This window comes from Callorhinchus milii, unplaced genomic scaffold, assembly GCF_018977255.1.
Source record: "Callorhinchus milii isolate IMCB2004 unplaced genomic scaffold, IMCB_Cmil_1.0 Scaffold6, whole genome shotgun sequence".
Taxonomy (NCBI): Eukaryota; Metazoa; Chordata; class Chondrichthyes; order Chimaeriformes; family Callorhinchidae; genus Callorhinchus; species Callorhinchus milii.
The window spans coordinates 14487932-14513770 of NW_024704747.1; the positions used below are offsets into that span (position 1 = coordinate 14487932).

General features: G+C 44.7%; 1 protein-coding gene across 1 annotated transcript; it reads left to right on the top strand.

Annotated features, from left to right (window-relative positions):
• Positions 1-25251, top strand: LOC103176865 (protein mono-ADP-ribosyltransferase PARP12). The gene is made up of 12 exons (XM_007890697.2): positions 1-573; positions 6359-6494; positions 8944-9199; positions 10511-10618; positions 14329-14449; positions 17364-17532; positions 19109-19226; positions 20666-20762; positions 21282-21378; positions 21977-22107; positions 23558-23709; positions 24724-25251. Exons 1-12 carry the CDS (start codon positions 236-238, stop codon positions 24984-24986), a joined length of 1986 nt encoding a protein of 661 aa, XP_007888888.2. The 5' UTR covers positions 1-235; the 3' UTR covers positions 24987-25251.
• The last annotated feature ends 588 nt before the right edge of the window (positions 25252-25839 follow it).

Here is a 25839-nt window from a genome sequence, read left to right on the forward strand (position 1 = left end):
CAATCCCGCGGAACAGACCCAGAGAACAGGATCTGGGTCCACCCTCCGAGTTTCGGTTTCCATTTCCTGGAGTGCGAAGAATCGAGAAGAAAGGGGAAGGGCGACAGATACGGCGTTTACATTGGCGATAAGTCTGGAGGAAAGGGGCATTTTTTTAAAAAAAATAGCAGCAGCAACAACAACAACAACAAGAAGAAGACCGAGAAGCGGTGGTGGGGGTTAAGGGAAAAGAGCGATGGACGTGAAACGGGTGAAAGATTACACCACGAAGGCTGTGTGTGCGTACGGCGGCGCTCTGGAGTACAGCGCTCTGCGGAGGGCAGTGGCCAAGTCCGTGACCGTGTCGGACACGGCGCTGAGTCGGGTTGTGGCCGAGGCCCAGAGCTTCGCGCTGGTGCCGCGCTCCGGCAGCGCAGTGCCGGGCACCCGCATCGCACAGGACACCCTCGTCCTCGCCGTCACCGCGGTCCGACTCTGCAAAGAGTACGTGAGGAGGGGCTGCGCGGGGCCCTGTGGGCAGCTCCACCTCTGCAGGTATTTCGTCTACGGCAACTGCAAGTTCTCCAAAGGAAGGCAAGTGAGTGCGCGGCGCGTTCTCCCCCCACACCCCCTCCCCACCTCCCCCCGTCACCTCCCGCCCTCCCCCTCCCACCCCGCCGTCACCCCCGTCCTCCGCCCTCCCACCCGCCCGTCACCCCCCCCCCCACTACCCTCCCGCCCCGCCCTCCCCCCACATCACCTCCCGCCCCCCCATCCCTCCCCTCCGCCCCGCCCTTCCCCCCCGCCCATCACCTCCCGCGCCTCCCCCCCCGCCCCCTCCACCCTCCGCCGTCACCTCCCGCCGCCCGTCACCCGCTCTCCGGCCTCACACCTGCACCAGCGACAGAGAGCGCTTCACTGCAAGTCAGTCAGAACAGCTCTCAAACTGAGGCGGGGTCAGACCCCCCCCTCCCCCCCCAGGGTGGTCATGCCGGGGGCAGGTTGCTCAAGCAACCGGCGGAGCCACCCTGAGACGCGAGAGACGCTCAGGACCTCATACCCCACGACCGAACTGCCGCGGTGGCGGTGCGGCTGTCACCTCCCAGTCCCTCACTCGCCCCCCCCTCGCTCCTCTGGAACCTTCCCCTCCTTCGAGCACCTTACCCTTTATCAACCCTCCAAACTTTTCTCAAAATTCTCCTTATCTATCGCCGCCACCCTCCTCCTCCACCCCTCCCCCCAGCCCACACCCACTCTCCTCCCTGACATCTCCACCCTTCTATCTTTCCGCTCCCTCTGCTCCAAACGCCTTCTCAACCTTAGAGAACTTCAAGCTTCACTTCATCCCCGTCTGCTCTACGTCTGCTGACTTCTCCTCTCTCCTCTCCTTCAACCTCTTCTTCCACATCCACTCTGCCACCCGGTCATCCTCTCGACCTGGTGATCACCCAGGGCCTCACCGTCTCAAACCTCACCATCACTGACAAAGCCATCTCGGACCATTACTTCAGCTCCGTTAACTCCTCAATTCCTCTCTCCACTACCACCCAACCCACCTCCATCTCCTACCGCCCCTGAGGAAAAAAAATCTCCTCCCACTCCCTCTCCGCTGCCTTGGCATCATCTGAACTCCTCCCCCTCTGGGCTTGCTCTCACAATGACCTATCGTCCTCGGTCACCCTCCTCCACAATTCCCTCTCCCCCACCCTTGATGCGTTGCTCCCCTCACTTTCCAAACCGTCTCCTACTCATGAAAGTCACCCTGGTACACCAACCAAATCCGCTCCTTTTAAGGTACAGGTGTGTGCCGCTGAACGTACCTGGCTCAAATCCAACTTAACGGTCCATCGGCAGATCTGGCTGGACCTTATCAAATCTTACCACTCCGCCCTCGCAATTGCTAAACTGTCATTCTACTCCAAGACAATCTTAGAGGCCAAGGATAACCCCAGGCTCCTCTACTCCATCACCAACAGGCTCCTCCACCCACCCTCTCACCCCTTGCCCATCCTCAACTCCAACGCCAACTGTTGGACTTCCTCGAAACCAAAGTTGAGGGGATCCGCTCAGCTGCCTCTACTTCCCCCTCATTTCCCAGCCCCTGCCCATCCCTCCCTCCACAATTTTGAATCCGTTTCCCACTTCTTTCTCATCACCACTATAACCTGCATGAAACTGACCACTTGCTCCCTCAACCCCATCTCTACCCTCTCCTTACCTCCATCTTCTTGCCCCTCTACCTCTTCCTGTCCACTGGCACCATTCCCACCCCTTTAAAAATGGCCGTCATCACTCGTATCCTTAGAAAACGCTCCATGGACCCTTCCTTGCTCTCAAATTACCACCACATCTCCAACCTGCCTTTCTTTTCCAAGGTCCTGGAACAAGTCGTTGCTTCCCAGCTTCGCTCCTACCTCTCCCGCCACTCCCTCCATGAACCCCTCCAATCGAGTTTCCATGCCATCCACAGTCCAGAAGCAGCTTTGGTCAAAGTGACAAATAACACTCTATCCTCCTCCACTGCCTTTCTCACCTCCAGCTTCATGGTTCTGTCCTTGAATGGTTCAGATTGTATCTCTCACATCGTCTCCACTTCATCTCCACAAACGGTTTCTCCTCTAGCCTGAGCACCATCTCATGCAGCGTTCTTCAGAACTCTGTCCTTGGTCCCCTCCTCTTCAATACTTACATGTTCTCTCTTGGTGACATCATCCACAGATATGGGGACAACTTACATATTTTTGCGGATGACATCCAACTCTATTTCTTTGCCTCCACCCTTGATTCCACCCAGGACCACTGCTCTCCTGACAGATTGTTTGTCAGACATCAAGTCCTGGATGAGAGCTAACTTTCTTCAGTTGAACATCAACAAGTCCAAGGCCCTCCTGATTGGCTCCCATCAGCACCTCCACACCTCAGGTGCTGACAACATCATCATCCAAGGATGCACACTCCACCTTACTAAGCCAGAACCTTGGAATTTTATTTGACCCACAACTATTCTTTCTACCCCACATCTGTGTCATGACCCGCTCTGCCTTCCCCCACCTCCGCATGTCGCCCGGCTCCGCCACTGTCTCACACTGCAGTTTGCCGAAACTCTCATACACACATTCATAACTTCCAGGCTTGACTATGCAAACTCCCTACTTGTCAGTCTCCACAACTCCTCCCTCCAGAGGCTGCAGATCATCCACAACTCTGCAGCTTGTGTCCTCTCCCATACCAGGCTCCGTGCTCCTATGACCCCCATCCTCTCCTGACTCCACTGGCTTCCCATCACTCAGAGGATATAGTTCAAGATCCTGGTCCTCACCTTCAAAGCTCCACCCTACCTCTGCGACCTCCTACCCACTTGCCCGCTCCCTCTGATCAAAAGGCTCCGGCCTCCTTTACATCCCCACCTTGCCCACCCTACTATTGGCAGGCGGGCCTTCAGGCTCTACCCTCTGAAACTCCATCCTGCAGTCCTTCTGCCTCGCCTCCTCCTTTCAAGACCTGTCTCAAGACCCTCCCCTTCGACCGTGCCTTCAATCACCCTTCTCCCCCTGCCCTCCACCTTCTCCGATCCCAACCCCCAGCTCACGTCCAAAACACTGATTGTCCAGCGCCTTGGGAATGCCTGACGTAAAAGGCATTATACAAATGTAATTTTGTTTGCTGCTGTTGTTGCTTTTCTTGGTTTATAAATGGGAAACTGGTAATAACAATAATCCTTGCATTTGGTATAGCACCTTAATAATAATAATAATAATAATAATCCTTACATTTGATATAGCGCTTTTCACGTCTTCTAGACGTCCCAAAGCGCTTCACAGAATATACTGTAAAGTGAATTGACGGTATATTTGTGGGCAAACGCAGCAGCCAATTGCGCACAGCAATGTCCCACAAACAGTTGTAGATTGAAAATGACCAATTTATTATTGTTTTTGTTTTTGGAGGGATTACCATATCAGAAGGACGTCTCAAAGCGCTTCATAGAATTTACTAAGAAATGGAATGACTGTATGTGGGCGAAAGGCTGTAGCCAGTCGCGCACAGCAATGAACCACAAACAGCCATTGAGTGAGTAATAAAATCTCCCAATTTTATTTGGGGTCTTGTTCACCATAACACTGGGAGAAACTCCCTTCTTTTATTGAATAGTGCCATGGAATCTATAACGTCCACCTGAACAGGCAGACGGGACACGGTTTAACCTTTCATCTGAAGGATGGCACCTCCAACAATGCAGAAACTCCTAAGCACTGCATTGGACCAGGGTGGTCTAAGATGACACTCCAATGCAGTGCTTAGGGGGTAGTTGCTGAGGGACTGATGCCTTATTTGAGACATGTCCATGGGTCGCATAAGCAATATTTTTCTGTTTCCCTTCCAGAAACATAACAACATTCACACAGCGCCTTTTTCATGTTGAAAGGATGTCTCAAAGTGCTTGAGCTGGGTACCTGAGCTGGGGCATGGGAGCCGAGCGAGGTGGGATGGGAGGAGAAAAGTTGGCTGAAAGCACGGTCAAAGAATTAGGTCTTGATGTACCTTGAAAGAGAGGAGGGAGGGAGGGAGTCAAGGGACTCCTGAGCTGGGGAATAGAGCTCCAGACAGCAACAGCATCAACAAAATTACATTTGTATAACACCTTTCATGTCGAGAGGATATCCCAAGGTGCTGGACAATCAGTACTTCAGACCCGAGCTGGAGATCAGGATTGGGGAGGATGGAGGGCGGGGGGGGGGGAAGGAGAGTGTCCGAAGGCATGTTCGAAGAGGAGGGTTTTAAGATGGGTCTTGAAGGAGACAAGGGAGGGGGCAAGGTGGAGGGACTGCAGGTTGAAGTTCCAGAGGGTGGGGGCAGAGTGGCTGAAGGCTCACTCGCCAGTGGTAGGGCAAGCAAGGCGGGGGACGTGAAATTGGTTGGATTCCCCTGAGTGGGGGGAATGGACAGGGGGTAGGATGTTAGGAGGTCGCAGAGGTAGGGGGGAACAAGGCCACAAAGGGCTTTGAAAATGAGGACCAGGATTTGGAACTGATATGGTTCAATCCTCTGTGTGATGGGAAGCCAGTGGAGTCGAGCAAAGATTGGGGTGATAGGGTCGCGGAGCCTGTTGCGGGGGAGGACATGGGCTGCAGAGTTCTAGATGATCTGCAGCCTATGGAAGGAGGAGTTGGGGAGACTGAGGGACAAAATGGAGATGGTAGGGCAGATGGGATGGGGGATGTTTGCTGAGCAAAGGGAATGGCCAGGTCGGGAGGTCACAGAGGTAGGCTGGAGAGAAGTGAATTAGGGTTAGGGTTAGGGATTGAGGGAGAGTTTTCCAGCGTTTTTGAGTGTAGTGGCTGAAATGGTGGGGCAGAGGTTGCAAAGGACAACAGGAGGCCAGAGCCAGTCGAACGGAGGAGCCGGGTGATGGATTGGGGAGTGAGCAGTTTGGAGAGGTAGGGAGGTGCCAGGGAGTGAATGGATTTGAACACGAGAGTGAGGATCTTGAAGTCAATCCGTTCGGTGATGGGGAGCCAGTAGAGCTTGGCCAGAACTGGTGAGATGTGGTAACAGAGTTTGTTCCGGGTCAGTATGTGGGTGGCAGAGTTTTGAATGACCTGGATCTTGTGAATGGTGGAGGTCGGGAGACCAAAGAGGAGTGCATTGGAGTAATCCAAGTGGGAACTGACAAACACATGCATGAGGGTTTCGGCTGCATTTGGGGTTGGAGGCGGGCATTATGGCAGAGGTGGAAGAAAGCGGTTCTTGTCAGGAACTGGATGTGGGGGAGGAAGGACAGCTGGGGGTTGTACCAGATGCCTAGATCGTGCACGGGTTCGGCGAGTCTGAGGGGGAGCCCAGGGAGATTGAGGAGTTTAGATCCGCAGGCGTGAAGACGTTAACGGGAGCCAAGGAGTATGACTTCTGTCTTGTCCATATTCAGCTGCAGAAAGTTTACGCTCATCCAGGCCCTGATGTCTGCCAGACAAGCTGATAGAACATCGACGGACCTGTAGTTGGTACTGGAGGAGGTAAAGTAGATTTGTGTGTCATCCGCATACATGTGGAGGTTTACGTCGTGTCTGCGGATGACATCGGCCAGAGGGAGCATATAGATAAGGAAAGAAGAGGGCCTAGGATGGACCCCTGGGATATCCCACACTTCACTGGCAGTGAGAGCCAAGGGGGTGAGGATGGGAAAGATAACCTAAAACACGATCATAGAGGTACGTCTTGAACGAGGTGAGGAAGCTGGGTCATCGCCACCTGCATTCTCAAATATTGAATCACGTTGGTAACTGGATATGGTTGTGACAACTGTGGGAATTGCACTCCTAACATATGTTCATAAACTTTCTAAACTTTTCATTGTTTTTCCATTTCATTTCCATTTCAGAAAAATCTGCAACTTCTCACATAATATCACCAGCAACCATAATGCTACAATCATTCAAAATAACTGCCTTTCAAGTCTGGACCCGAAGGAATTGTGTCAGCTCCTGCTTCAAAACGACCTCTCGCTCCTCCCTGAGGTGTGCACTCTGAGTTAGTTCAGACTTGTTCCTGTTTTGTTACATGTAGTGCTGTCCAGCACTCTGTTTGAAGTATACGTTATGTACTTGTATGTGCATCAAGCTGAGATCAGGAAACTCACCGCAGAACATCCGAAGCTCAGGATAGAGCTTGGAAATTAACCTGAGTCCTGCCTGGATAAAGGTGTCTGGACAGTCACTAATTGTGAACAGTGGAAAATGTTGGCTGTGGTTTTGTATTGACTAAGATGCAATCAGAGTATGTGCAAATGTACAGCCTTTGTGGGTGCTCTTCCAGTTGATCAAAGCAGATTGATGACTTTATCTAGGTAATAAGCTGACTCTAAACAGCACAAGCTTAGGTTTGAACAAGCTGCAGTAACTAGTATATACATTTCTCCTCTTTTGAATTTGATAACTTGTGGGCAGCTCCAAAAGTGTCAACAATTGCTAACCCCCATCCCCACGACCTCAGCAAATGAGGGGAGCACATCACAGATCAGCCTCATGAGGATTATGTCCTCACTCAAACCCACACTGTTCATCAGCAATTACTCAATCTTAAAAAAACATGGGAACATTGGCTACATTCTTCTCCTCCCCACTCACTCTAACCCCAGTACTGAGTGGTAATCAGGCTGATAACCAGCATCAGTCATTGTAACCCATTATTACCTATGATAATAATTCTGATCCTTATATTTTAAATAGCATATGTAAGAACATAAGAAATGCTAGACGAAAAAACACCAAGGTCCATCTTATTCGCCTTTCACCTTCCCGCAGTCGCATGCACATATATCTCAAACTACCTATGTACTATATCCCATAATGTTATTTCCTAAAAGAAAACTATCTAATCCTTGTTTGAAAGAATCAACACTTCCTGCTTCAACTGTCTCCCTAAGGAGCCTGTTCCACAGGTTCACTATTCGCTCACTGAAATAGTGTTTGCGTAGATTCCTTCTGAATTTACCCCTCTTCAATCGCAGGCTATGTCCTCTTATTTTACTTTTCTGGACAAGTTGAAACAGTCTATCATGATCTATATTGGTTGCCCCTTTAGAATCTTAAAAGACAGCAATCATGTCGCCTCTCAATCTTCTCTTTTCCAGCGTGAACATGCCCAATTTACTTAGTCGCTCCTCATAGTCCAGTCCTTCCATTCCCTCAGTCATTTTGGTTGCCCTCCTCTGTATCTTCTCGATTTCTCCAATATCCTTTTTGTGCTATGGCGACCAGAACTGAACACAGTACTCTTAGTGTGGTCTCACCAATGACCAGTGGCACGATTACCCCATTATTTTGGTTTGCTATTGATCTTTTGATACATCCCAACATCTGGGTTGCTTTACTCACTGACACAATGATTGTTGGGAGAGCTTCAATTTATTGTCAGTCAGGACCCCCAGGTCCTTTTGATTTTCCATACATATTATTTACCTTCTGTTCAAATAATAGTCCCTTCCAGGATTTTTTATCCCCATGTGAAGTTCTTTACATTTCTCCACATTGAATTTCATCTGCCGCCGATCTTCCCAATTCCCAAGTATGTTCAGATCCTCCTGTAACCTATCTTGTTCAACTTCGCAATCTACCACTTTCATTAGCTTGGTGTCATCTGCAAACTTAGCCACTGTGCTTGCAACTCCTAGTTCCTAGTTCCAGATCATTTATAAAAATATTAAACAAAAAAAGGTTTTGTTAGTTGGTAAATTACTGTGTCAAATGGTAACGTTCAAATGAGATATATAACTCTTGATTACTAAGCGGTATTAAAGGGAACTTTATTTTAATGTTTAAGATCTGAAGATGTTTTGATACTCAATTATCGACAACTAGAAAGTTTCCCTGCATTCAAACCTAACTTTGTGCTGTTCAAACTTTGTGCTGTTTACCCAAATAACTGATCAATCTGCATTCTTGGAACTGGAAGGAACCCCCACAAAGCATGTCCACTTACCCACACTCTGACCACCTCTTGGCGACAAGACCACAGCCACTACTCAGAATGAATGGCTTTTCTGACATCTTTATTAAGGAAGGTCCTAGGTTTATTCTCTAATTCTGTGGTCAGCTGATCTGAACGTATGTCCAAATAAAAACACTAAGTACACTTGCAGCAGAGAATGCTAGAGAGCAATTTAAGCAACACTGATTTCCTATTCTCCCTCCCAACTTGGGGCATAATTGTAAGATCCTTTCTGATATCACCTGTAATTAAGAGCACAGACTGTGGATTGAAACTGGGACCTTCTGGTCTGTATGGCTCAGTTACCTACTACCTAAAGTCTGAATAATTGGGGACTCTAAATCTTTATTTATTACATTTCTTGGTTTTGTTGCTATATAAATATCACTTATGCAACTTCTACTTGAGCAAACTTTGCTAAACACATGAACTCATGTTAAATTGGAAATTTAATTGTCACTGATGCTCTCTTTACAGGTCTGCTTGTTCTATAATAAGGGTCCTGGTCTCAATGGTGCCTGCAACTTCAAGGAGTCTTGCACTAAGCTTCACATCTGCCAGCACTTTATTCAAGGCACCTGTAAGTTTGGCTCCAAGTGTAAACGTTCACACAGCTTTGAAAGCAATGGCTCAAATGCCCTGGAGCATCTGAGCATGGAGTTCAACCAGGCACTCCCGAAGATATATTCAAATATTTACAACATCAAAAACTGCAGGTCATGTGACAGCAAAGGTAACTGGGCAGGTTGGGGTTGTCCTGATGCAGGCATTTTACTTTAAGCCTTCTTGGAGGGTAATTTTACAGCATTTGCAAATTTCAAATCATGGGGTACCCATTTTCATTCAGTGATCCAATCTTGTGTCAGAAGTCTCCTTTGGCCACAATCTAGCTTCACAAAGAAATTAGATTGGATTAAAGTTCCTGAGGGTTGACCTGTGGTTGATTGTGTACAGAATTCACTGTTTGTGAATCCTTTATAAATCCTGTCAATTCCTATCCCTCCCCCCATATTTTAGTTGAGTGCCTGTCACAGACTGCCTGTCGGACATCAAGTCCTGGATGAAAGGTAACTTCCTGCAGTTGAATGTCAACAAGACCAAGGCCCTCCAGCTCGGCTCCTGTCAGAGACTCCATACCTCGGGCACTTACAGCCTCTCCCTTTATGGATACACTCTATACCTCAAACTCCTTATGCAAACTCCCTGCTTTTTGGCCTCCCCAACTCCTCCCTCCATAGACTGCAGATCATCCATAACTCTGCAGCCCGTGTCCTTTCCCGCACTAGGCTACGCGACCCTAACAGCCCCATCCTTGCCCAACTCCATTGGCTTCCCATCACACAGGGGATACAGTTCAAGATCCTGGTCCTCACCTTCAAAGCCCTCCATGGCCTTAGCGCTTAGCGGACTCCAGCCTGCTTCACATCCCCCGCCTCGTCACCCCACCATTGGCAGTTGAGCCTTCAGCCACTCTGCCGCCACCTTCTGGAACTCCATCCTTCAGTCCTTCTGCCTCGTCTCCCTCCCGTGTCTCCTTCAAGAGACGTCTCAAGACCCTCCTCGTCGACTGTGGCTTTGGTCACCTTCCTTCCCCCCCACATCGCCCTCCACCTTCCCCGATCCCGACCCCCAGCTCAGGTCCGATTGTCTGATTGTCCAGCGACTTGGGATGTCCTCCTGAAAGGCGCTATCCAAATGTAATTTGGTTTTGTTGAGTGTATGCTGGTGTATTCTCAGATCTTTATATGTGTGGTTGGTTTAGCGTTCTCATGTTGTTATGTATGGTGTAGCTCTATGAATTTGTGTGCAATATAGTTGTGATATATCTGTGTGTCTTTGTGTGGGTGTGTGTGTTTCCTGTTACTTTTTTCCCACACGAACATACTCTTGCTATTGCAACTTATTGTTTTCTTCACTGTTTAATCCTGGAGAGGTGAATAATGAGCACTTCTTTGCATTGTGATTTAAAACTATTTTTATTACTATTTAATAACAACACCGAATTTCTACCTGTATTTCATCCTTTTCCTCCCATTATGCACAGAGAAGACTTCCACAGCCCCATTCAGTGACTCCCCGATTAGCCCTAGCACAGATGTGGAAAATGAAGAGATTTGTCTGTACTACGTCAGGAAGAACTGTGGCTTTAAAGGTACTGAAACTTGGGTCATGTGAGAGAGGAAGGGGAGAGTGACGAGAGCAGGTGAAGTAAGAGGCAAGTGAGTGGCAGTAAAGTGGGGGGGAATCTCTTAAGCGCCTTGGGACGTCCTCCTGACGTGAAAGGCGCTTTATAAATGGAATCTTGTTGTTGTTGTTGTTGTTAAGGTATTTTTGATGCCATCCATCCAGTTTTCAAAGATCAATCTCACCCACAGGAGGATGAAAAGATTAGACAAAATCATTGAGGTTAAGAGATCCACTGGGTATATTGTGCAATCCTGTAGCATATTGGTTAGTGCTCTCGAATCGTTTGATTCTCGCACAGGGTGAAACATTAGGCAAATTGACGGATCGCTTTCCAGAGGTAATCCCTCAAAAAAAAATTGTCACTCAATCCACAATTGGCTGTCATATTTCACCCACAAAATACATAGTCAATCCATTTTACAATATGTTCTGTGGAGCACTTTGAGATGTCTCAACAAGATAAGGCGCTATATCTCGGGTCAATCTTCTTGAGGTGTTTGATAATGAATGAAAAGCTGTGCTGAGGGTAGGATTTTGAAGCCCTCATGGTATTAGCCTGCAGTCCCAATTTGGAAGCTGACCTCCTGCAATTTTTAAAATTTTTCAAAATTCTGCACAATCTTACACTGTACAGCAGTGGGCTTGAGTTTAAGATCACGTAGAAATTCAGGTCTCATATGAGGACAGGATCGTCATTCGGCTGTAATTGCCCAATCAGCTGCTGTCATAGATTCAGTTCATGTGTGAGGAATAGTCATTTGTGTTATATACTGTAACAAAATATACCAGAAGCTGGGCTATTGACTCAACTCCCTGCTGAGCTAGTCAACCATGAGACTAGTTAGTATGAGGTGTCGATGAGCATTGTTCGGCTTTCAAAAGGTTGCACTGGAAACTGGGATAGATGAGATCTTTTCAACTGGAGTCATAAACTAAGAGCTGAAGTAACTTCTCCAATTGGTCTCAAGTAGTCAGAGCTGAAGTAACTTCTCCAATTGGTCTCAAGTAGTAAAATAATTCAGAGCTGAAGTAACTTCTCCAATTGGTCTCAAGTAGTAAAATAATTCTTTCTTAAAGCCCTTTTATTGAAGGTGCACCGTAAAATCTTATCTTTGAGTATCTGTGAACTATGTTAATTGAAATTCAGTGGAAAACCGCAGTCTTCGTAATTGCAATAGGCTCTGAATTAGACTGGAACTGTGACTTCTTTTTAAGAAGGTATTCAATCCTGTAGTGTTAATATTGTCTGTCTAGGTGCCCGAGCTGAGCAAGACAGTCAGGTAGAACTCACTCACACCCAGGGGATTGAGTTTGTGTCAGGAAGTAAGACAAAAGTGTAAAATGTTACTGATTTGAAATAAATAATCCTTGCATTTGATATGGCACCTTATCATGTTGTTGAGATGTCTTGAAGTGCTTCACAGGATATACTGGTGGATTGACTGTGTATTTTGTGGGCGAAACTTGGCAGCCAACTGCGCACAGCAGAGTCCCACAGATAGCTATGGAATGAGTAACCGATTTTATTTGCGGGATTTATTGGCTGGGACACCGGGAAAAACTCCCTCTCTTCGAATATTGCTGTGGGACGTGAAAGGCGGTCTATAAATGCAATCTTGTTGTTGTTGTTGTAATATCCATTTGAACAGGCAGGATGGACTTCGGTTTGATGGCTCATCTGAAGGATGGCACCTCCAACAATGCAACACATCCCAGCACTGCATTGGAGTGTCAGTTTAGACTATGATAATAATAATAATCCTTGCATTTGAGATTGCGCCTTATCATATCTGCAAGACATCTTAAAGCGCCTCATAGAATATACACGACAGCCAATTGCTCACTGCAGTGTCCCAAAACTATCGGGGATTAAGTGAACCAAATTTTTTTTAACAAAGGGTTTATTACCCCTGGAAAAGTGATTCGCCAATCGACTAACAACCAGGTTCCCAATTATCTCTCTGACCTCCTCTCTCCTCAAAACAGTACCCGTTGCCTACGTTCCTCCGGGTCTGGCCTCCTCCTCGTCCCCTGAGTCCTCCGCTCCACCCTCGGCGGCCGTGCCTTCAGCCACTATGCCCTGAGGCTCTGGAACTGCTTTCCTCACTCCCTTCGCCTTTCTCCCCCCCTTCCCATTTTCAGGTCTCTACTGAAGATCTTTCTTTTCGATTGCGCCTTTGGTCACCTTCCTCCCCCTCCCCCTGGCTCAGTCCCGGGATCCGTTACTGTGAAGCGCTCTTGAGACGCCATCCGGCGTGGAGGGGGCTATATAAATCCAAGTTGTTGTTGTTACTGCTAGATAAACAGAGGTGTGTGGAGTAAGGAAACTTGCCCAACATTTCGCCCTGCTGGGAATTGAACCCAGGTCCCCTTGCTTGTGAGACGAGCGCTGTAACCACTGAGCTCCTTTCGCCTCAACCTTCATGGTTATGTCCTGAATGGTTCAGATTGTACCTTTCAAACCGTCTCCACTTCATCTCCACAAACAGTTTCTCCTCCAGCCCTGTACCATCTCATGCGCTGTTCCTCAGAGCTTTGTCCTTGGCCCTCTCTCTTCAATATCTACATGCTTTCTCTTGGTGCCATCATCCGCAGACAAGGGGTCAACTTCCACATGTATGTGGATAACACCCGACTATATCTCTGCATTCACCCTCAACTCCAGGACCACTGCTGTCCTGACAGAATTTCTGTCAAGACATCAAGTCCTTCATGAGAGCTAATTTTCTACAGCTGAATGTCACCAAGACAGAGGCCCTCCTGAGGGGCTCCTGTCAATGCCTCCACACCTCAGGCTCTGACAGTATCACCATCACCATCCTGCACACTCCACCTCATCGAACCAGTCCGGAGCCTTGGCATCTTATTTGACTCTCAACTATCTTTTCTACCCCACATCCATTCCACGACCTGCTCTGCCTTCCCCCACCTCTGCATCATCACCCAGCTCTGCCACTGTCTCACACCGCGGGCCGCTGAGACCCTCATACACGCATTCATAGCATCCAGGCTCAATTACGCAAACTCCACATGTATGTGACCTCCCCAACTCCTCCCTCCTTAGGCTGCAGATCATCCAGAACTCTGCAGTCCATGTCCTCTCCTGCACTAGGCTCGGTGACCCTATCACCCCCATTCTCACCTGACTCCAGTGGCTTCCCATCACACAGAGGCTACAGTTCAAGATCCTGGTCCTCACTTTCAAAACCCTTCATGCCCTTGCTCCCCCCAACCTCTGTGACCTCCTAATCCCCTACAACCTACTTCATGTCCACCCCTCGCCCACCCTACCATTGACGAGTAGGCCTTCAGCGACTCTGTCCCCACCCTTTGGAACTCCATACCACAGTCCTTCTGCCTTGCCCCCTCCTTTGCCTCCTTCAAGACCCATCTCAAGGCATTCCTCTGCGACTGTGCCTTCGGTCACCCTCCTTCCCCCCTGCCCTCCACCCTCCCCAATTACGATCCCCAGCTCGGGTCCGAAACACTGATTGTCCAGCACCTTGGGACATCCTCCCAATATGAAAGGCGCTATACAAATGTAATTTTGTTGTTGTTGTAAGCTCCAGGGCTCCTGCATTCCAAGTACTGACACAACCTTCTAACTTAGAGGCGAGAGTGCTACCACTGAGCCAGGCTGTCATATGATAAATTATGTTTCTTCTTAACTCACAGATAAATGCAGGCTGGTACATTACAGTCTCCCATATAGATGGCAGGTTTATGAGGGTGCATGGAAGGATCTTCCAAACATGGAGGAGATTGAAAAGGCTTACTGTGATCCGAAAAATACCAGGTATGTTGAGGTCTAGAAGAGGTAAACATGGGGTTGTTGCATATTGCTTTAAAACTAAATTGGTAATTGGAGAAGCAAGCAGGGAGCATAAAAAGATTCTGGGAAAATGACTGGGCAGAGTTTTGAAGAGAGTCAAAGTGGAAAGTTAAAATCACAGAATTGTACAGCACAAAAAGAGGCTATTTGGTCCATCGAGTCTGTGCCGACTCTTTGAAAAGAGCAATGTAATGTCAATCCCACTCCCCAGCCCTTTCCCCATAATCCTGCAAACCCGTCCTCCTCAAATACCCGTCCACCGCGTTTTTAAAAGTAGTTATCGAATCGGCCTCGACCACCCTTTCAGGCAATGCGTTCCAGATTTGAACAACTCGCTGCGTGAAAAAATTTCTTCTCACCTCCCTTCTGCTTCTTTTAGATACTATTTTGAATCTGTGACCTTGAGTCACTGACACACCCACCACTGGAAACAGTTTTTCCCTTTCTAACCTATCAAATCCCCTCATGATTTTGAAGACCTCTATTAGATCTCCTCGTAACCTTCTCTGCTCCAATGAGAATAATCCTAACCTCTCTACCCTTTCCTCATAATCAAGGTCCCTCATTCCTGGTACCATCCTCGTAAATCTCCTCTCCACCCTTTCCAATGCCCTAACATCCTTCCTATAGTGTGGTGCCCAGAACTGGGCGCAATATTCTAACTGAGGCCTAACCAGTGTTTTATATAGGTTAATCATAACCTTCTGACTCTTGTACTCTATGCCCCTATTTATAAAGCCTAGTATCCCATATGCCCTTTTTACAGCTTTATCTACCTGTCCTGCCACCTTCAAGGATTCATTTACCCTAACCCCCAGGTTTCTCTGTTCTTTTACCCCACTTAAGATTGTATTACCAGCCTATATTGCCTCCCCTCATTCTTTCTACCAAAATGCATTACCTCGTATTTCTCCACATTGAAAGTCATCTGCCATGTGTCTGCCCATTTTACCATTCTGTCTATGCTTCCTGCAGTTGGCTACTATCCTCTCACTGTTTACTAAATAAAGGAACTAAATTGTGTTATGGATTGACAAATAATATAGGGGTAATGCTAATGTTATAAAGAGAAGTGAAAGAAAGTAAGATTTAGAAAGAAACATCTTGCATTTTTATTGTGTCTTATCACATTGAAATGTCTCAAAATGCTTCATAGATAGTTGCTCTGAAGTGTTGTGACTGTTTCTATAGGCAAATGGGGCAACCAGCAAAGTACCACAGTCGCGAGTTGAATGACCAGTTAATTTGTAGGATTGTTGATCGGACACTGAGAGTAACTCTCTTCTCTTTTTGAACAATCATTGTGTCATCCTGGCTCAATTAGTAGCACTCTTTCAATCAGAAGGTTGTGGGTTCATGCCCCAAGTTGGGATTTTGAATTTCCAGACTAGGCTAAAATTCCAATGTAGTGGCAGGAGAACTTTGATTGTAAGAGTTGTCATCCTTCAGATGGGACATTAAGCTGAGAATTCATCTACCTATTCAGGTGGATGTGAACAATCCCAAAGCACTACTCAAAAAAAAAGGGAGTTTCTCCTAGCGTCCTGGTCAATAATCTTCCAGATAAAATGGGATTCACCTTGTGGCTGTTTGTGGCACATTGCTGTGTGCAAATTGCCTATTGTGTTCACCTATGAATATAATAATAATCATTGCATTTGATATAGTGGTCTTATCACATCTTCAAGATGTCTCAAAGAGCTTCACAGAATATACTGTAAAGTGAATTGACTGTATATTTTGTGGGCGAAACATGGCAGCCAATTACACACAGCAGTGTCCCACAAATGGTCGTGGTTGAGTGACCAACAGACAAATTGGTGTCACACCCAGAGTAAGAGGAGGGACATTTCAGGCCAAGGTGGCCAGGCAGAGGGACAAAAGGTTTGCTCTTAAAGGTAAACAATCGACTGTGAATAATTCATGAATAAGGGAACAAAAAAAAACGAATCCAGCCTCTTCACTTACAGTACTGAAAAAAGGTACAGAGAGACGATCAACAAAAATGTTTTTTTTTCTCACTTGCTAAACTTGCAACCGCCCAACCAGTTTAATCCTGAATGTCCATTGAAAATGAAAAAGTCACACAAAATTCTTTATAAAGACAATGCTCTGTTGCATCAGCACTTAGCAACGTGCTGCTGGCAATAAGACTGACGCACGAAGCCTCAACCCGAGAGTCAAGCTCCTGTTTCAATTGCATGTGTTTTTTTGTATTATTTGAGTAAAATTACATTTAATAATTTAACTTGGAACCACAAAACATTGAAAACCAGTCCGTTCTAATGAAATGTTGAGGAGGGAATCATACTGAAATCTTCAGAAGATCCTTTGAAAGATGTTTGCAATCAGTACACTTTAATCTCAAGTAAAGACTTTTCACCTCTTAGAATGATTAAATCCTTCTGAGAAGATTTTCTGTGAACCTTGAACTGAGATGACAAGTTGACTGTGTGTTTGGAGAGAAGCATGCAACATTTCAAACGTGTGCTTAGAATAATTTTAAAAATTATATTTAGTTCAAAACAGATTAAAAATGTGCCATGCATTATTTTCCTCTTTCCATTTTGTTATTATTAATAATAATATAATCATTATGATACGGTCTTCAACACTCACAATCACCTGAATACAGCTAACTGGTACAGTTGTTCTAGCTCCATGACCATGGGAATAAATAAATCCTTAGATCAGTTCATGTTAGGTTATCTCCAGGCCTGAGATCTGATGCTATTTGAAAAGATTCTTTGACATTGACCTTTGACTGGCTTTAAACGCAATGCTCTCCTTTTGGTAAAGGACTTTTTGTTAAAGCTGCAGTTTAACTATCCTGATTTGCTCCAGTTCCTAAAACATAATCTGTTTGTTTTTGACACAGTTTGAGATCCCCAAGTGTTGATTTCAAAACAATGAGGTCTATTACGAAGCAGGTCCGACGCCTCTCCACTGCTTCTTCCGTGACCAAGCCTCCTCATTACATCCTGACCACTGAGTGGCTCTGGTATTGGAAGGACGAATATGGGAATTGGATTGAATACGGGAAGCAGGTGAGCTCAAAAGGCAATGACTATTGTTATTTGTAAGGTTATGTTTTAATATGAAATTATCTCATTTCGAAGTAGCTCTGACTGGTGCCTGTGGATCTATGCACAGTATAAGAACATGCTAGGTGAAAGAAGACCAAGGTCCATCTAGTTCACCTTCCACCATCCTGGCAGTTACTTGACAACTTGTGTTCAAAACTATATACTGTATCCTGTTCTAGCGTTTTTGTTCCACCCACTACACTAAATTCTATGACCTTTAGATGTACCCTGGTTGAAACCCCCGGGTGTAGCAGATGGAGTTGTGAGTTTTCCAATTTTCAGTTCTAGTCTATGTTACATTTTCTGGTCTCTCTTGGAACTGCATGGGGAGGCTAAGATGACCCTGGGGGTTTCGCAAGGTTGGAGAGAACCACCATGAGTTCCTGATGCCAGTCTCTCACAGCACTCTCTACAGAGAGTTGTGTGTGACAGCCAGATGAAGAAAGGTCAGGCTTGACTGTGACACCCTCAACAGTCAAGCTTCTTGTGAACACTCACAGTCAAGGCTCACACATGAACAAGAATGCTAAAACTTCATTAAAAAAATTAAATAGCTCCTGTGATAAATCAAACTTCGCCAAAGCTATATGTGTGTATATAAAAAAATTTACCCACAATCAACATTAGGGTCTTTGTGACCTCTGGAGTTTGGTTGAAAGGACATTGTTTCTGAAGTACCTCACACTGAGGTGGAAAGTGCTGAGACCAAAGATGGCCAGGATCATTATCCCACAGACAATGGCCAAGTTCTCTCACATCTTGAATAAATCTTTTGAAACTCTGACCTAACCTCAATGGATAGTTAAGATCAAAGGTCTTTTTTTGGATTGGGCAGTCCTCTGGAGTGGTTCAATTGTGGAGGATTCAAGTCAGATAAATCTTTTGAAACTCTGACCTAACCTCAATGGATAGTTAAGATCAAAGGTCTTTTTTTGGATTGGGCAGTCCTCTGGAGTGGTTCAATTGTGGAGGATTCAAGTCAGAAAGAAAAAAAAGATGCAAAGAGAGAGAAATGTGTTTCCTTCCTATTGAAAAGGAAAAAAAGACAATTTTGCAAAGCAAGCTTCCATTTTTTACATGTCACTTTTGAAGTCAGTGTCTAAATTTATATATTTTTTAGCATTGAGAATTAAAAGCTTATTGTTCTGTAATTTTGTAACCTGCTTTGTAATAGACCTCATTGTTTTGAAATCAACACTTGGGGATCTCAAACTGTGTCAAAAACAAGCAGATTATGTTTTAGGAACTGGAGCAAATCAGGATAGTTAAGTTGCAGCTTTAACAAAAAGTACTTTACCAGGTAGTTGATATGTTTCAATCCTTATTTCGTGGAGCTATTTTATTGTCATCCTGGGTTAGTCTGTGTTTGATTTTTTTATCTGTATAAACACTGCATGCTGCAGAATAAGCTTGGGAGAAGTGAAGCTGGGTTAAACTAAAATTGGTAGTGAGCAAGAAAGAAACATTTGATAGAGATTAGCCAGGAAATTGAACATTTTTGACAGCTCCTAACTGTTACTATGTGCTCTGTCAATAGGAGGGGAAACACAATGCCAGTATAACCTCCATAGAGCTGGAGAAGGCATATTTGGCAAACCCCAATGGACAAGTGGAATTCAGTGCAGGCAAATACCAGTATTTCCTGAACTTTAAAGGTACAGTGATGAAAAAGCCTTGGATTTATATTACACAAGAGAACCATAGACATTTACAGTACAGGTGAAGGTTATTCAGTCCATCTGCCTATGCTAGGTCTTTGAAAGAACAATGGATTCAGTCCCAATGTCATTTTCCAATACACAGAGAAAATCTTTTGGATCAGACTGTCACAGGTATTTGTTAGCTTTGGCAGCACTCTTGCTTCTGAATCAGGCTATTAGGGGTTCAAACTCCTAAGTTTGGTCGAGACATGAATCGCATCCCCCGATTCAAAAAGAGAAGAGTGTTACCCCTGGTGTCCTGGCCAACAATACCCCAAATAAAACTGGTAATTTATTTCATAGCATTGTGGATCATTGCTACGTGCACATTGTCTGTTGGGTTCACCTACAAATGCAGTCACTGCACTTTACAGTATATGTTGCAAAGAGTTTTGAAATGACCCCTTGACATGAAATGGATTTTACCAAATGCAAGGATTATTATCGTCTTTGTGAGACATTCCTCTGTTTAAAATAGTTCTTACATTTGCTTACAAAATATAGTCGTTACACTTGACTGCAATTACCAGTGAACTGTTTTGAGATGGTTTGAAGTTATAAGTCTTGTATGAAATGCAAGAATTATTTATTGTTACCAGTGCAGCAGTGTAATTATTGAAGAACAATGCCTTTATATAGTGCCCTTCGTGTAGGATAACATCTCTGAAATATATATGGACGGGGTTGGATGGTGAGTGAGGGGGAGAGGTGGGGGCTGATCATGGATGCATTCAAGGAGATAGGATTTGAAGCAGGACATAAAACCAAGAAAAAGGGGTCAAGACATAGAGGGGGAGGAAGGCAGTGCCAGAGGTTAGGGGCATACAAACTTAAGGCTTGGCTGCAGATGGTGGCATGGAGAGGGATTGTAATGTGCTGCAAACCCAAGTTAGCTGAGCAGAGGACAATGGGAGGAAAATGTTTAAGAGATAAGGGGTGCCAGGAAATGAATGGATTTGTAGGTGAGGCTGAGGACCTTGAAAGCTACCCTTCGGCTGAGACTCAAACCTAGGTCCCACCTGCCTGTTCAGGTGGATGTTATAGATCTTATGGCATTATTCAAAATGAGAAGGGAGTTTCGCCTGGTGTCCTGGCTAAGAATCCCCAAAATAAAATTGGTCATTCCATGTTTGTGGGATATTGATGTGCCCAACTGGCTGCCGCATTTCGCCCACAAAAGAATACACAGTAATCCACTTGATAGTATATCCTGTGAAGTGTTTTGAGATGTCTCAAGATAAAGTGCTATATCAAATGCAAACATTATTATTATTATCTATCCACTGGGAGCCGTGGAAGCTGGTGAAGAATGGGGTAATGGACGCGCGAGAGAGAAATAGACCACTAATTCTGAAGTGCTTCTATTTCATCCCTGCTATGCTATCTCTGCTTAGACATGTTTCAGAAAAATGTTCTTCTTGGGACACTGAGGGATGTGAAGAGAAGACCAAGGTTTCTTTCTGAGAAGGCTGTGGAAAGCCAGATAAGGAGGTACAGTACAGATAGTCAGCTTTTGAGCTCAATCTCTGCTCCCCTGAGAGCAGCGTTTTGTATTGCTGGTTTGGAACCAGTGCCTGGAACTTGGATCAGGCTTTCAACAGATTGACTGCCATGTTGGCCTCCAAAAACAGCACACATACACTTACACAGAAATGACACTTGTCTTTACCTGTGAAACAATTTGAGACACTTTGACATGTTTCCATAAGTGAAAGTTCTCTCTTTCTAAGTGTTACTCAATGATCCCGTATTTTAGACTTTTAATATTGAATAAAATACAAGATCGGACTGTGGTGTCTCATTGGTTCAATAGCCTGGCAATACCCACTGTCCATAGTGCATGTGTCTAATGGCCTCTGGAGAATGACCATTGCTTGCAGATTCCATACCCCAATAGAAAGGGATTGATACATTGGCTACAGGGGGCAAAGGTTGGAAAAAGATAAAATGAGAAACTTCAATGTGCATTAAACAAAACTGAGACCCTTAATAGCTTTTTTTCCTTGATAGTTCAGGAAAATCTGGACAGGAGCTATCAGGTGTCGCTCAAAGTAAATCCATTCCAGCACACTGGGATATGTCGGCGCAGTCAGATGTGGGATACAAGGTGAGAAATACGCTGGTGGTATCTGCATTTAGACCATGTCTGCTGCATTAATTATGGCCATTATCACTGCCACTTGGGCATTGCTTTGTGATAGCAATACAATAAGTTGCAATTATATAGCACCTTCATGCAGGTAGCATCTTGGAGCACTTGAAGGATATTTACTTCTGCATGCGGTGCCAATATGTAACATTGCTGGGCAAAGTGTGTATGTATTTGTCTATATGTCTCTTTGTGGGGTGAGGAGAAGTTCTTGAGGAACCTGGGCATTTTGGGTAAAAGTGTTGTGCGTAGTTAGATTTAAAACAACAAAGGCAAGCTGGTGAACTGGAAGACAAGCATGTTGTGTGTGCTGAGGGGTAATTGGTAAATGTAGGGTCAAATTATACCCACTTTCATTTTCCACTATGGTTATTATCTCACTAAGCAGAATGTAAACACTGCTGGAACATTACGCATAGAAGATTTCAATGTTTAAACTGGGCAATATTGGAATAGGAACACATTCTATATAAATGTGAATCGGATGAGGCTGAGTGATTTTAACTTGATTTACAACTTGGTTCTAACTGATTGTAACTAACTTCCAACTCTGCAGGTCATTCAGCTCCAGGAGTCTTCTGAGGAATACAACCAAGTGCAGACTCTCTTCATGCGGACTATGAGCAGCAGTACCATTCGGAAAATTGAACGAATCCAAAACCTGCCTCTTTGGGAAGTTTTTCAATGGTTTGTAGTCTGGACTACATATGGCATTTTCTCCTCTTCTCTCCTGAAGGCTGGTACTTTATTTCACCATGGGGTACTGTCAGTTTCACTATCTCGCCCAAGTGGCCATGATTCATGGGTGAGTCTAGACTGTGATTGCCTAAGCAATAAGAGGTATCACAACCAAGCAGAAAACTGACCTTCACCTATTGTCCCCACACTCGCTTTCCAGCAGAGTTTTTGTTCACTAGCGAGGAGCGGTTACCATGAAAATTATTTCTATAGCATCTCTACTACCACTGCTTCGCTGGTTAAGATCCTGGATGGAACCCAGGACTTTCTTGGTTTGTAATGGCTCATTACAAAAATATAAATAAATTAAAGGGAAAGGGAGGTTAAAGGGGAAGCAATGGACCCATGAGCGAATCTTGTGATTCACAACAGCTCTATTTTCTTGTGTGATCGCGAGATTTCATTCATCAAGTAAGGATTCTGTGCCACTGATAACTTGATGAGGGTATTGCATTTCCTTTTGTAGCTTGGGTTAGGAAAAAGCACAGAATGTGGTTCTTCCATACTTTGCATCCCCATCAAATTGACTGCCAGTTTAGCTCAGCTGGTAGTGCTCTCAACTTTTGTCAAAGTTATCAATTGAAGCCCCACGTCAGGACTTAAGCTCACATTTTAGACTGTCACTTAGTGAAGTACTGAAGAAAATTGAAGCATAGGAGTGCTATCCTTTCAATGAGCTGTTTAACCCAAAGTGCCTTCTGCCTGGTTTGAAGAGGAGAAAGTTTTTCATTTGTCTTGTCACAGTGCCTCCCTTTTTCAAATTCACCTCAAACAAATTACAGTAAAACTTACATAAGTCTTTTTTTACTAAGTCATAGATTCTCCGAGTCCCATTTAGTATCTTATCAAACCACTTAGATTTCTTTGCACTACTCAAATTAATTACCTCGTAACTCATAACGCCGATCCCCTATTGCTCATGCCCTTACCAGCTGCATTGAACCATAGGAAATGTAGTCTCAACCCGTCACTGCTTGCATACTTATTGGCTGCAGTGACAAACTACCACATGCGCACTTACTGGTTTTGTTAAATTATGAATGTTTAATGTAGATTATTGATTAAATTGGATTTTCTACAACTCGTGCAGTTTGCCTGCAACTTGGTCTTCACATAAGTCATATTAAATGTTATAATCCCGACTGATGCAACTTATATGTGAGTTTTATTGTAATTGGTTATTCACACACAACTGTGTGTGTGATATTAGCACAAATTAACTGCTGGATTTATCTGCATGATGGGCATTATGCTTCAAAGCAGCTCATTGTGAAAAGTACTTTGAAATGTTTAAAAAAATGCATGTTTTTGCTTGTGTACCATTGAATTTCCTTTTGCCCAAGTGTTAGCTCTTATTGAAGATCTGAGTCGCATTCCTGATTTATTTTTCTGATATCAGGCAAAAGGAGCAGATGAAGAAGAGCAATAGTGGCAAGGACGTGAATGAGAAATCTCTCTTCCACGGCACAAATTCCTCCATTGTTGACGCCATTTGCCAGCAAAACTTTGACTGGAGGATCTGTGGTGCCCACGGAACGTCATACGGAAAAGGTATGGGGAAGAGATTACACATTTTCAATCTTGTGTTATACTGTATACCAATCATATTTTAATCTGATTTTCTGGCACCATTGCAACAAAATGTATCCTATGAAAATTGTATAAAATCTGCACTTTTAGACATTATGTTGACTGTAAGACATGTAGAAAGTGTATGTCACTTCTACGCCTGTGTTTGAGTTCGTTCTCTCTCTCCCTCGAAAGTGTTTGAGCGTTGAGTAGTCTGAAATATCTTTCTTCGTAGATCTGGCTCCACAGCAAAGAAGTATTGAGAATTCATAACTGATAGTAGCTTATTGATAATCGCATTCAAGAGAGGTAATGGGGATGGTGTCAAATTAGGAATTGGGCAGTAGAGAAACTCCTTCTAAGGTTGAGACAGAATAATAACAACTGCCTGATATATACCTTATCTGGAAGTATCAATACTTGATGCTGACAATGAGTCTGAAATGGCAAATGTTCCATTTTCCAGCAGTAACATCCCTTGGATTGATGAGCACAATTATACCCTTCCTAACAAAAAAAGACATTTATAGATTGTCAAATGAGAAGCAAAATCTGGGGAGGATTTTCAGTACAAAGTATCCTCTTGCCATTGGTATAATTTGAAAAATGTATTTGAGATATCTCCTAGCTTTCCCATGCCCCCTTTGGGGAGACTCCCCACTTGCATTTTTTAGCAGGGAATATCTGGATTACAGGCAGGACTGGGAATCCTGATTAAATTCCTCTTGTTGACCCAGGGCCAACTGTAGACACAGTGATCCTGCTGAGAACAGCTAATGGTACAGCCCAAGATTCTAACCAGGAGCTTGTATGGCGTATTACACAGGCCCCTTACTCACTAAACCCCTTGACGCAGCTGTTTTGTCTACTTTAACCTGGAGTACCAGTATACAAGTTTAGTGGTGATTCAGTCATCTTTCTTTTGAGGGTCCTGGGAAATCTTAGATGTATCACAATGCAATCAAGTCAGTTTCTCTTCCTTTGTTTTTCCTTTAGGGAGTTACTTTGCCAGGGATGCATCCTATTCGCACAATTTTTGCAAATCTACGCAGTCCACTAGGATCATGTTTGTGGCACGGGTTTTGGTGGGGCAGTTTACCAAAGGAAGTAGTTCGTTCCTTCGACCACCTTGCAAAGATGGCACCACCACAAGATTCTACGACAGTTGTGTTGATGACAACTCTAACCCGTCTATATTTGTTGTGTTTGAGAAGCACCAGATCTACCCTGAATACATTATAGAATACAGAGAAAAATGAATAAGTTCCTGTAGATGCAGGATGAGCTGCTTCCAATGAAAACCTTCTTTCATATTGGAGATACTAAGATGCTCAAAGTTTTACTGTTGTGATACAACTGTATTAACCCAATCTGACCAGGTTGGCATTGTACATTATCACGAGTGACAATGCCAGCCTGTTGCAGTTGACCTGTGACCAAGCTTACATGATAATTTTGGTGATCTGTTTGGTGAAATGGATTAACACAATCGAGTGATTCTGATTGGAAGTGGACAAGCCTAACTAGTTTCTGAATATTAATGATATGAATCACTTTGTCTGATGAGCTCCAAAGCAGCACTTCCTTAATATCTTCACTTAGTTTATTCAATTACATTGAACCATAGAAGCGACAGTGCTGAAAGAGACCATTTGCCTGTTTTGCCCATGCTGGTGCAATCTCCTCATATTCTGAACAGGTCGATGAAAGGCAGACTTTTAAAGGGACACAATTTCTACAAGGTTATGGTGAGGGAAGACACAGATTCCATTTTGGCCAAGAAACTTCATGTACACTGAAGCAGTTAGCCATTGGATTATGCTTGGAGAATGTGTTGGATGCTGCACAATAAATGGGGTTGCTGTTGTTAGTTTTTGATATTTGATGATAATAGATATAGATTTTATTTGGGATTTTAGCCATGTTTGACCACATAAAAGTTCATCACAAATGTCACTTGCTGCATGCTGCACAGACAGTGACGCAAACATCACTTTTTGTCGCAACACACAGGAATGAATGTTAGAGGGACTGCCTGTGCAGCGCAAGGAGGTGAAATCTATGATGATCTTTTGACCTGAATGTTGACCATCATGAAGTGAATGACTAAAT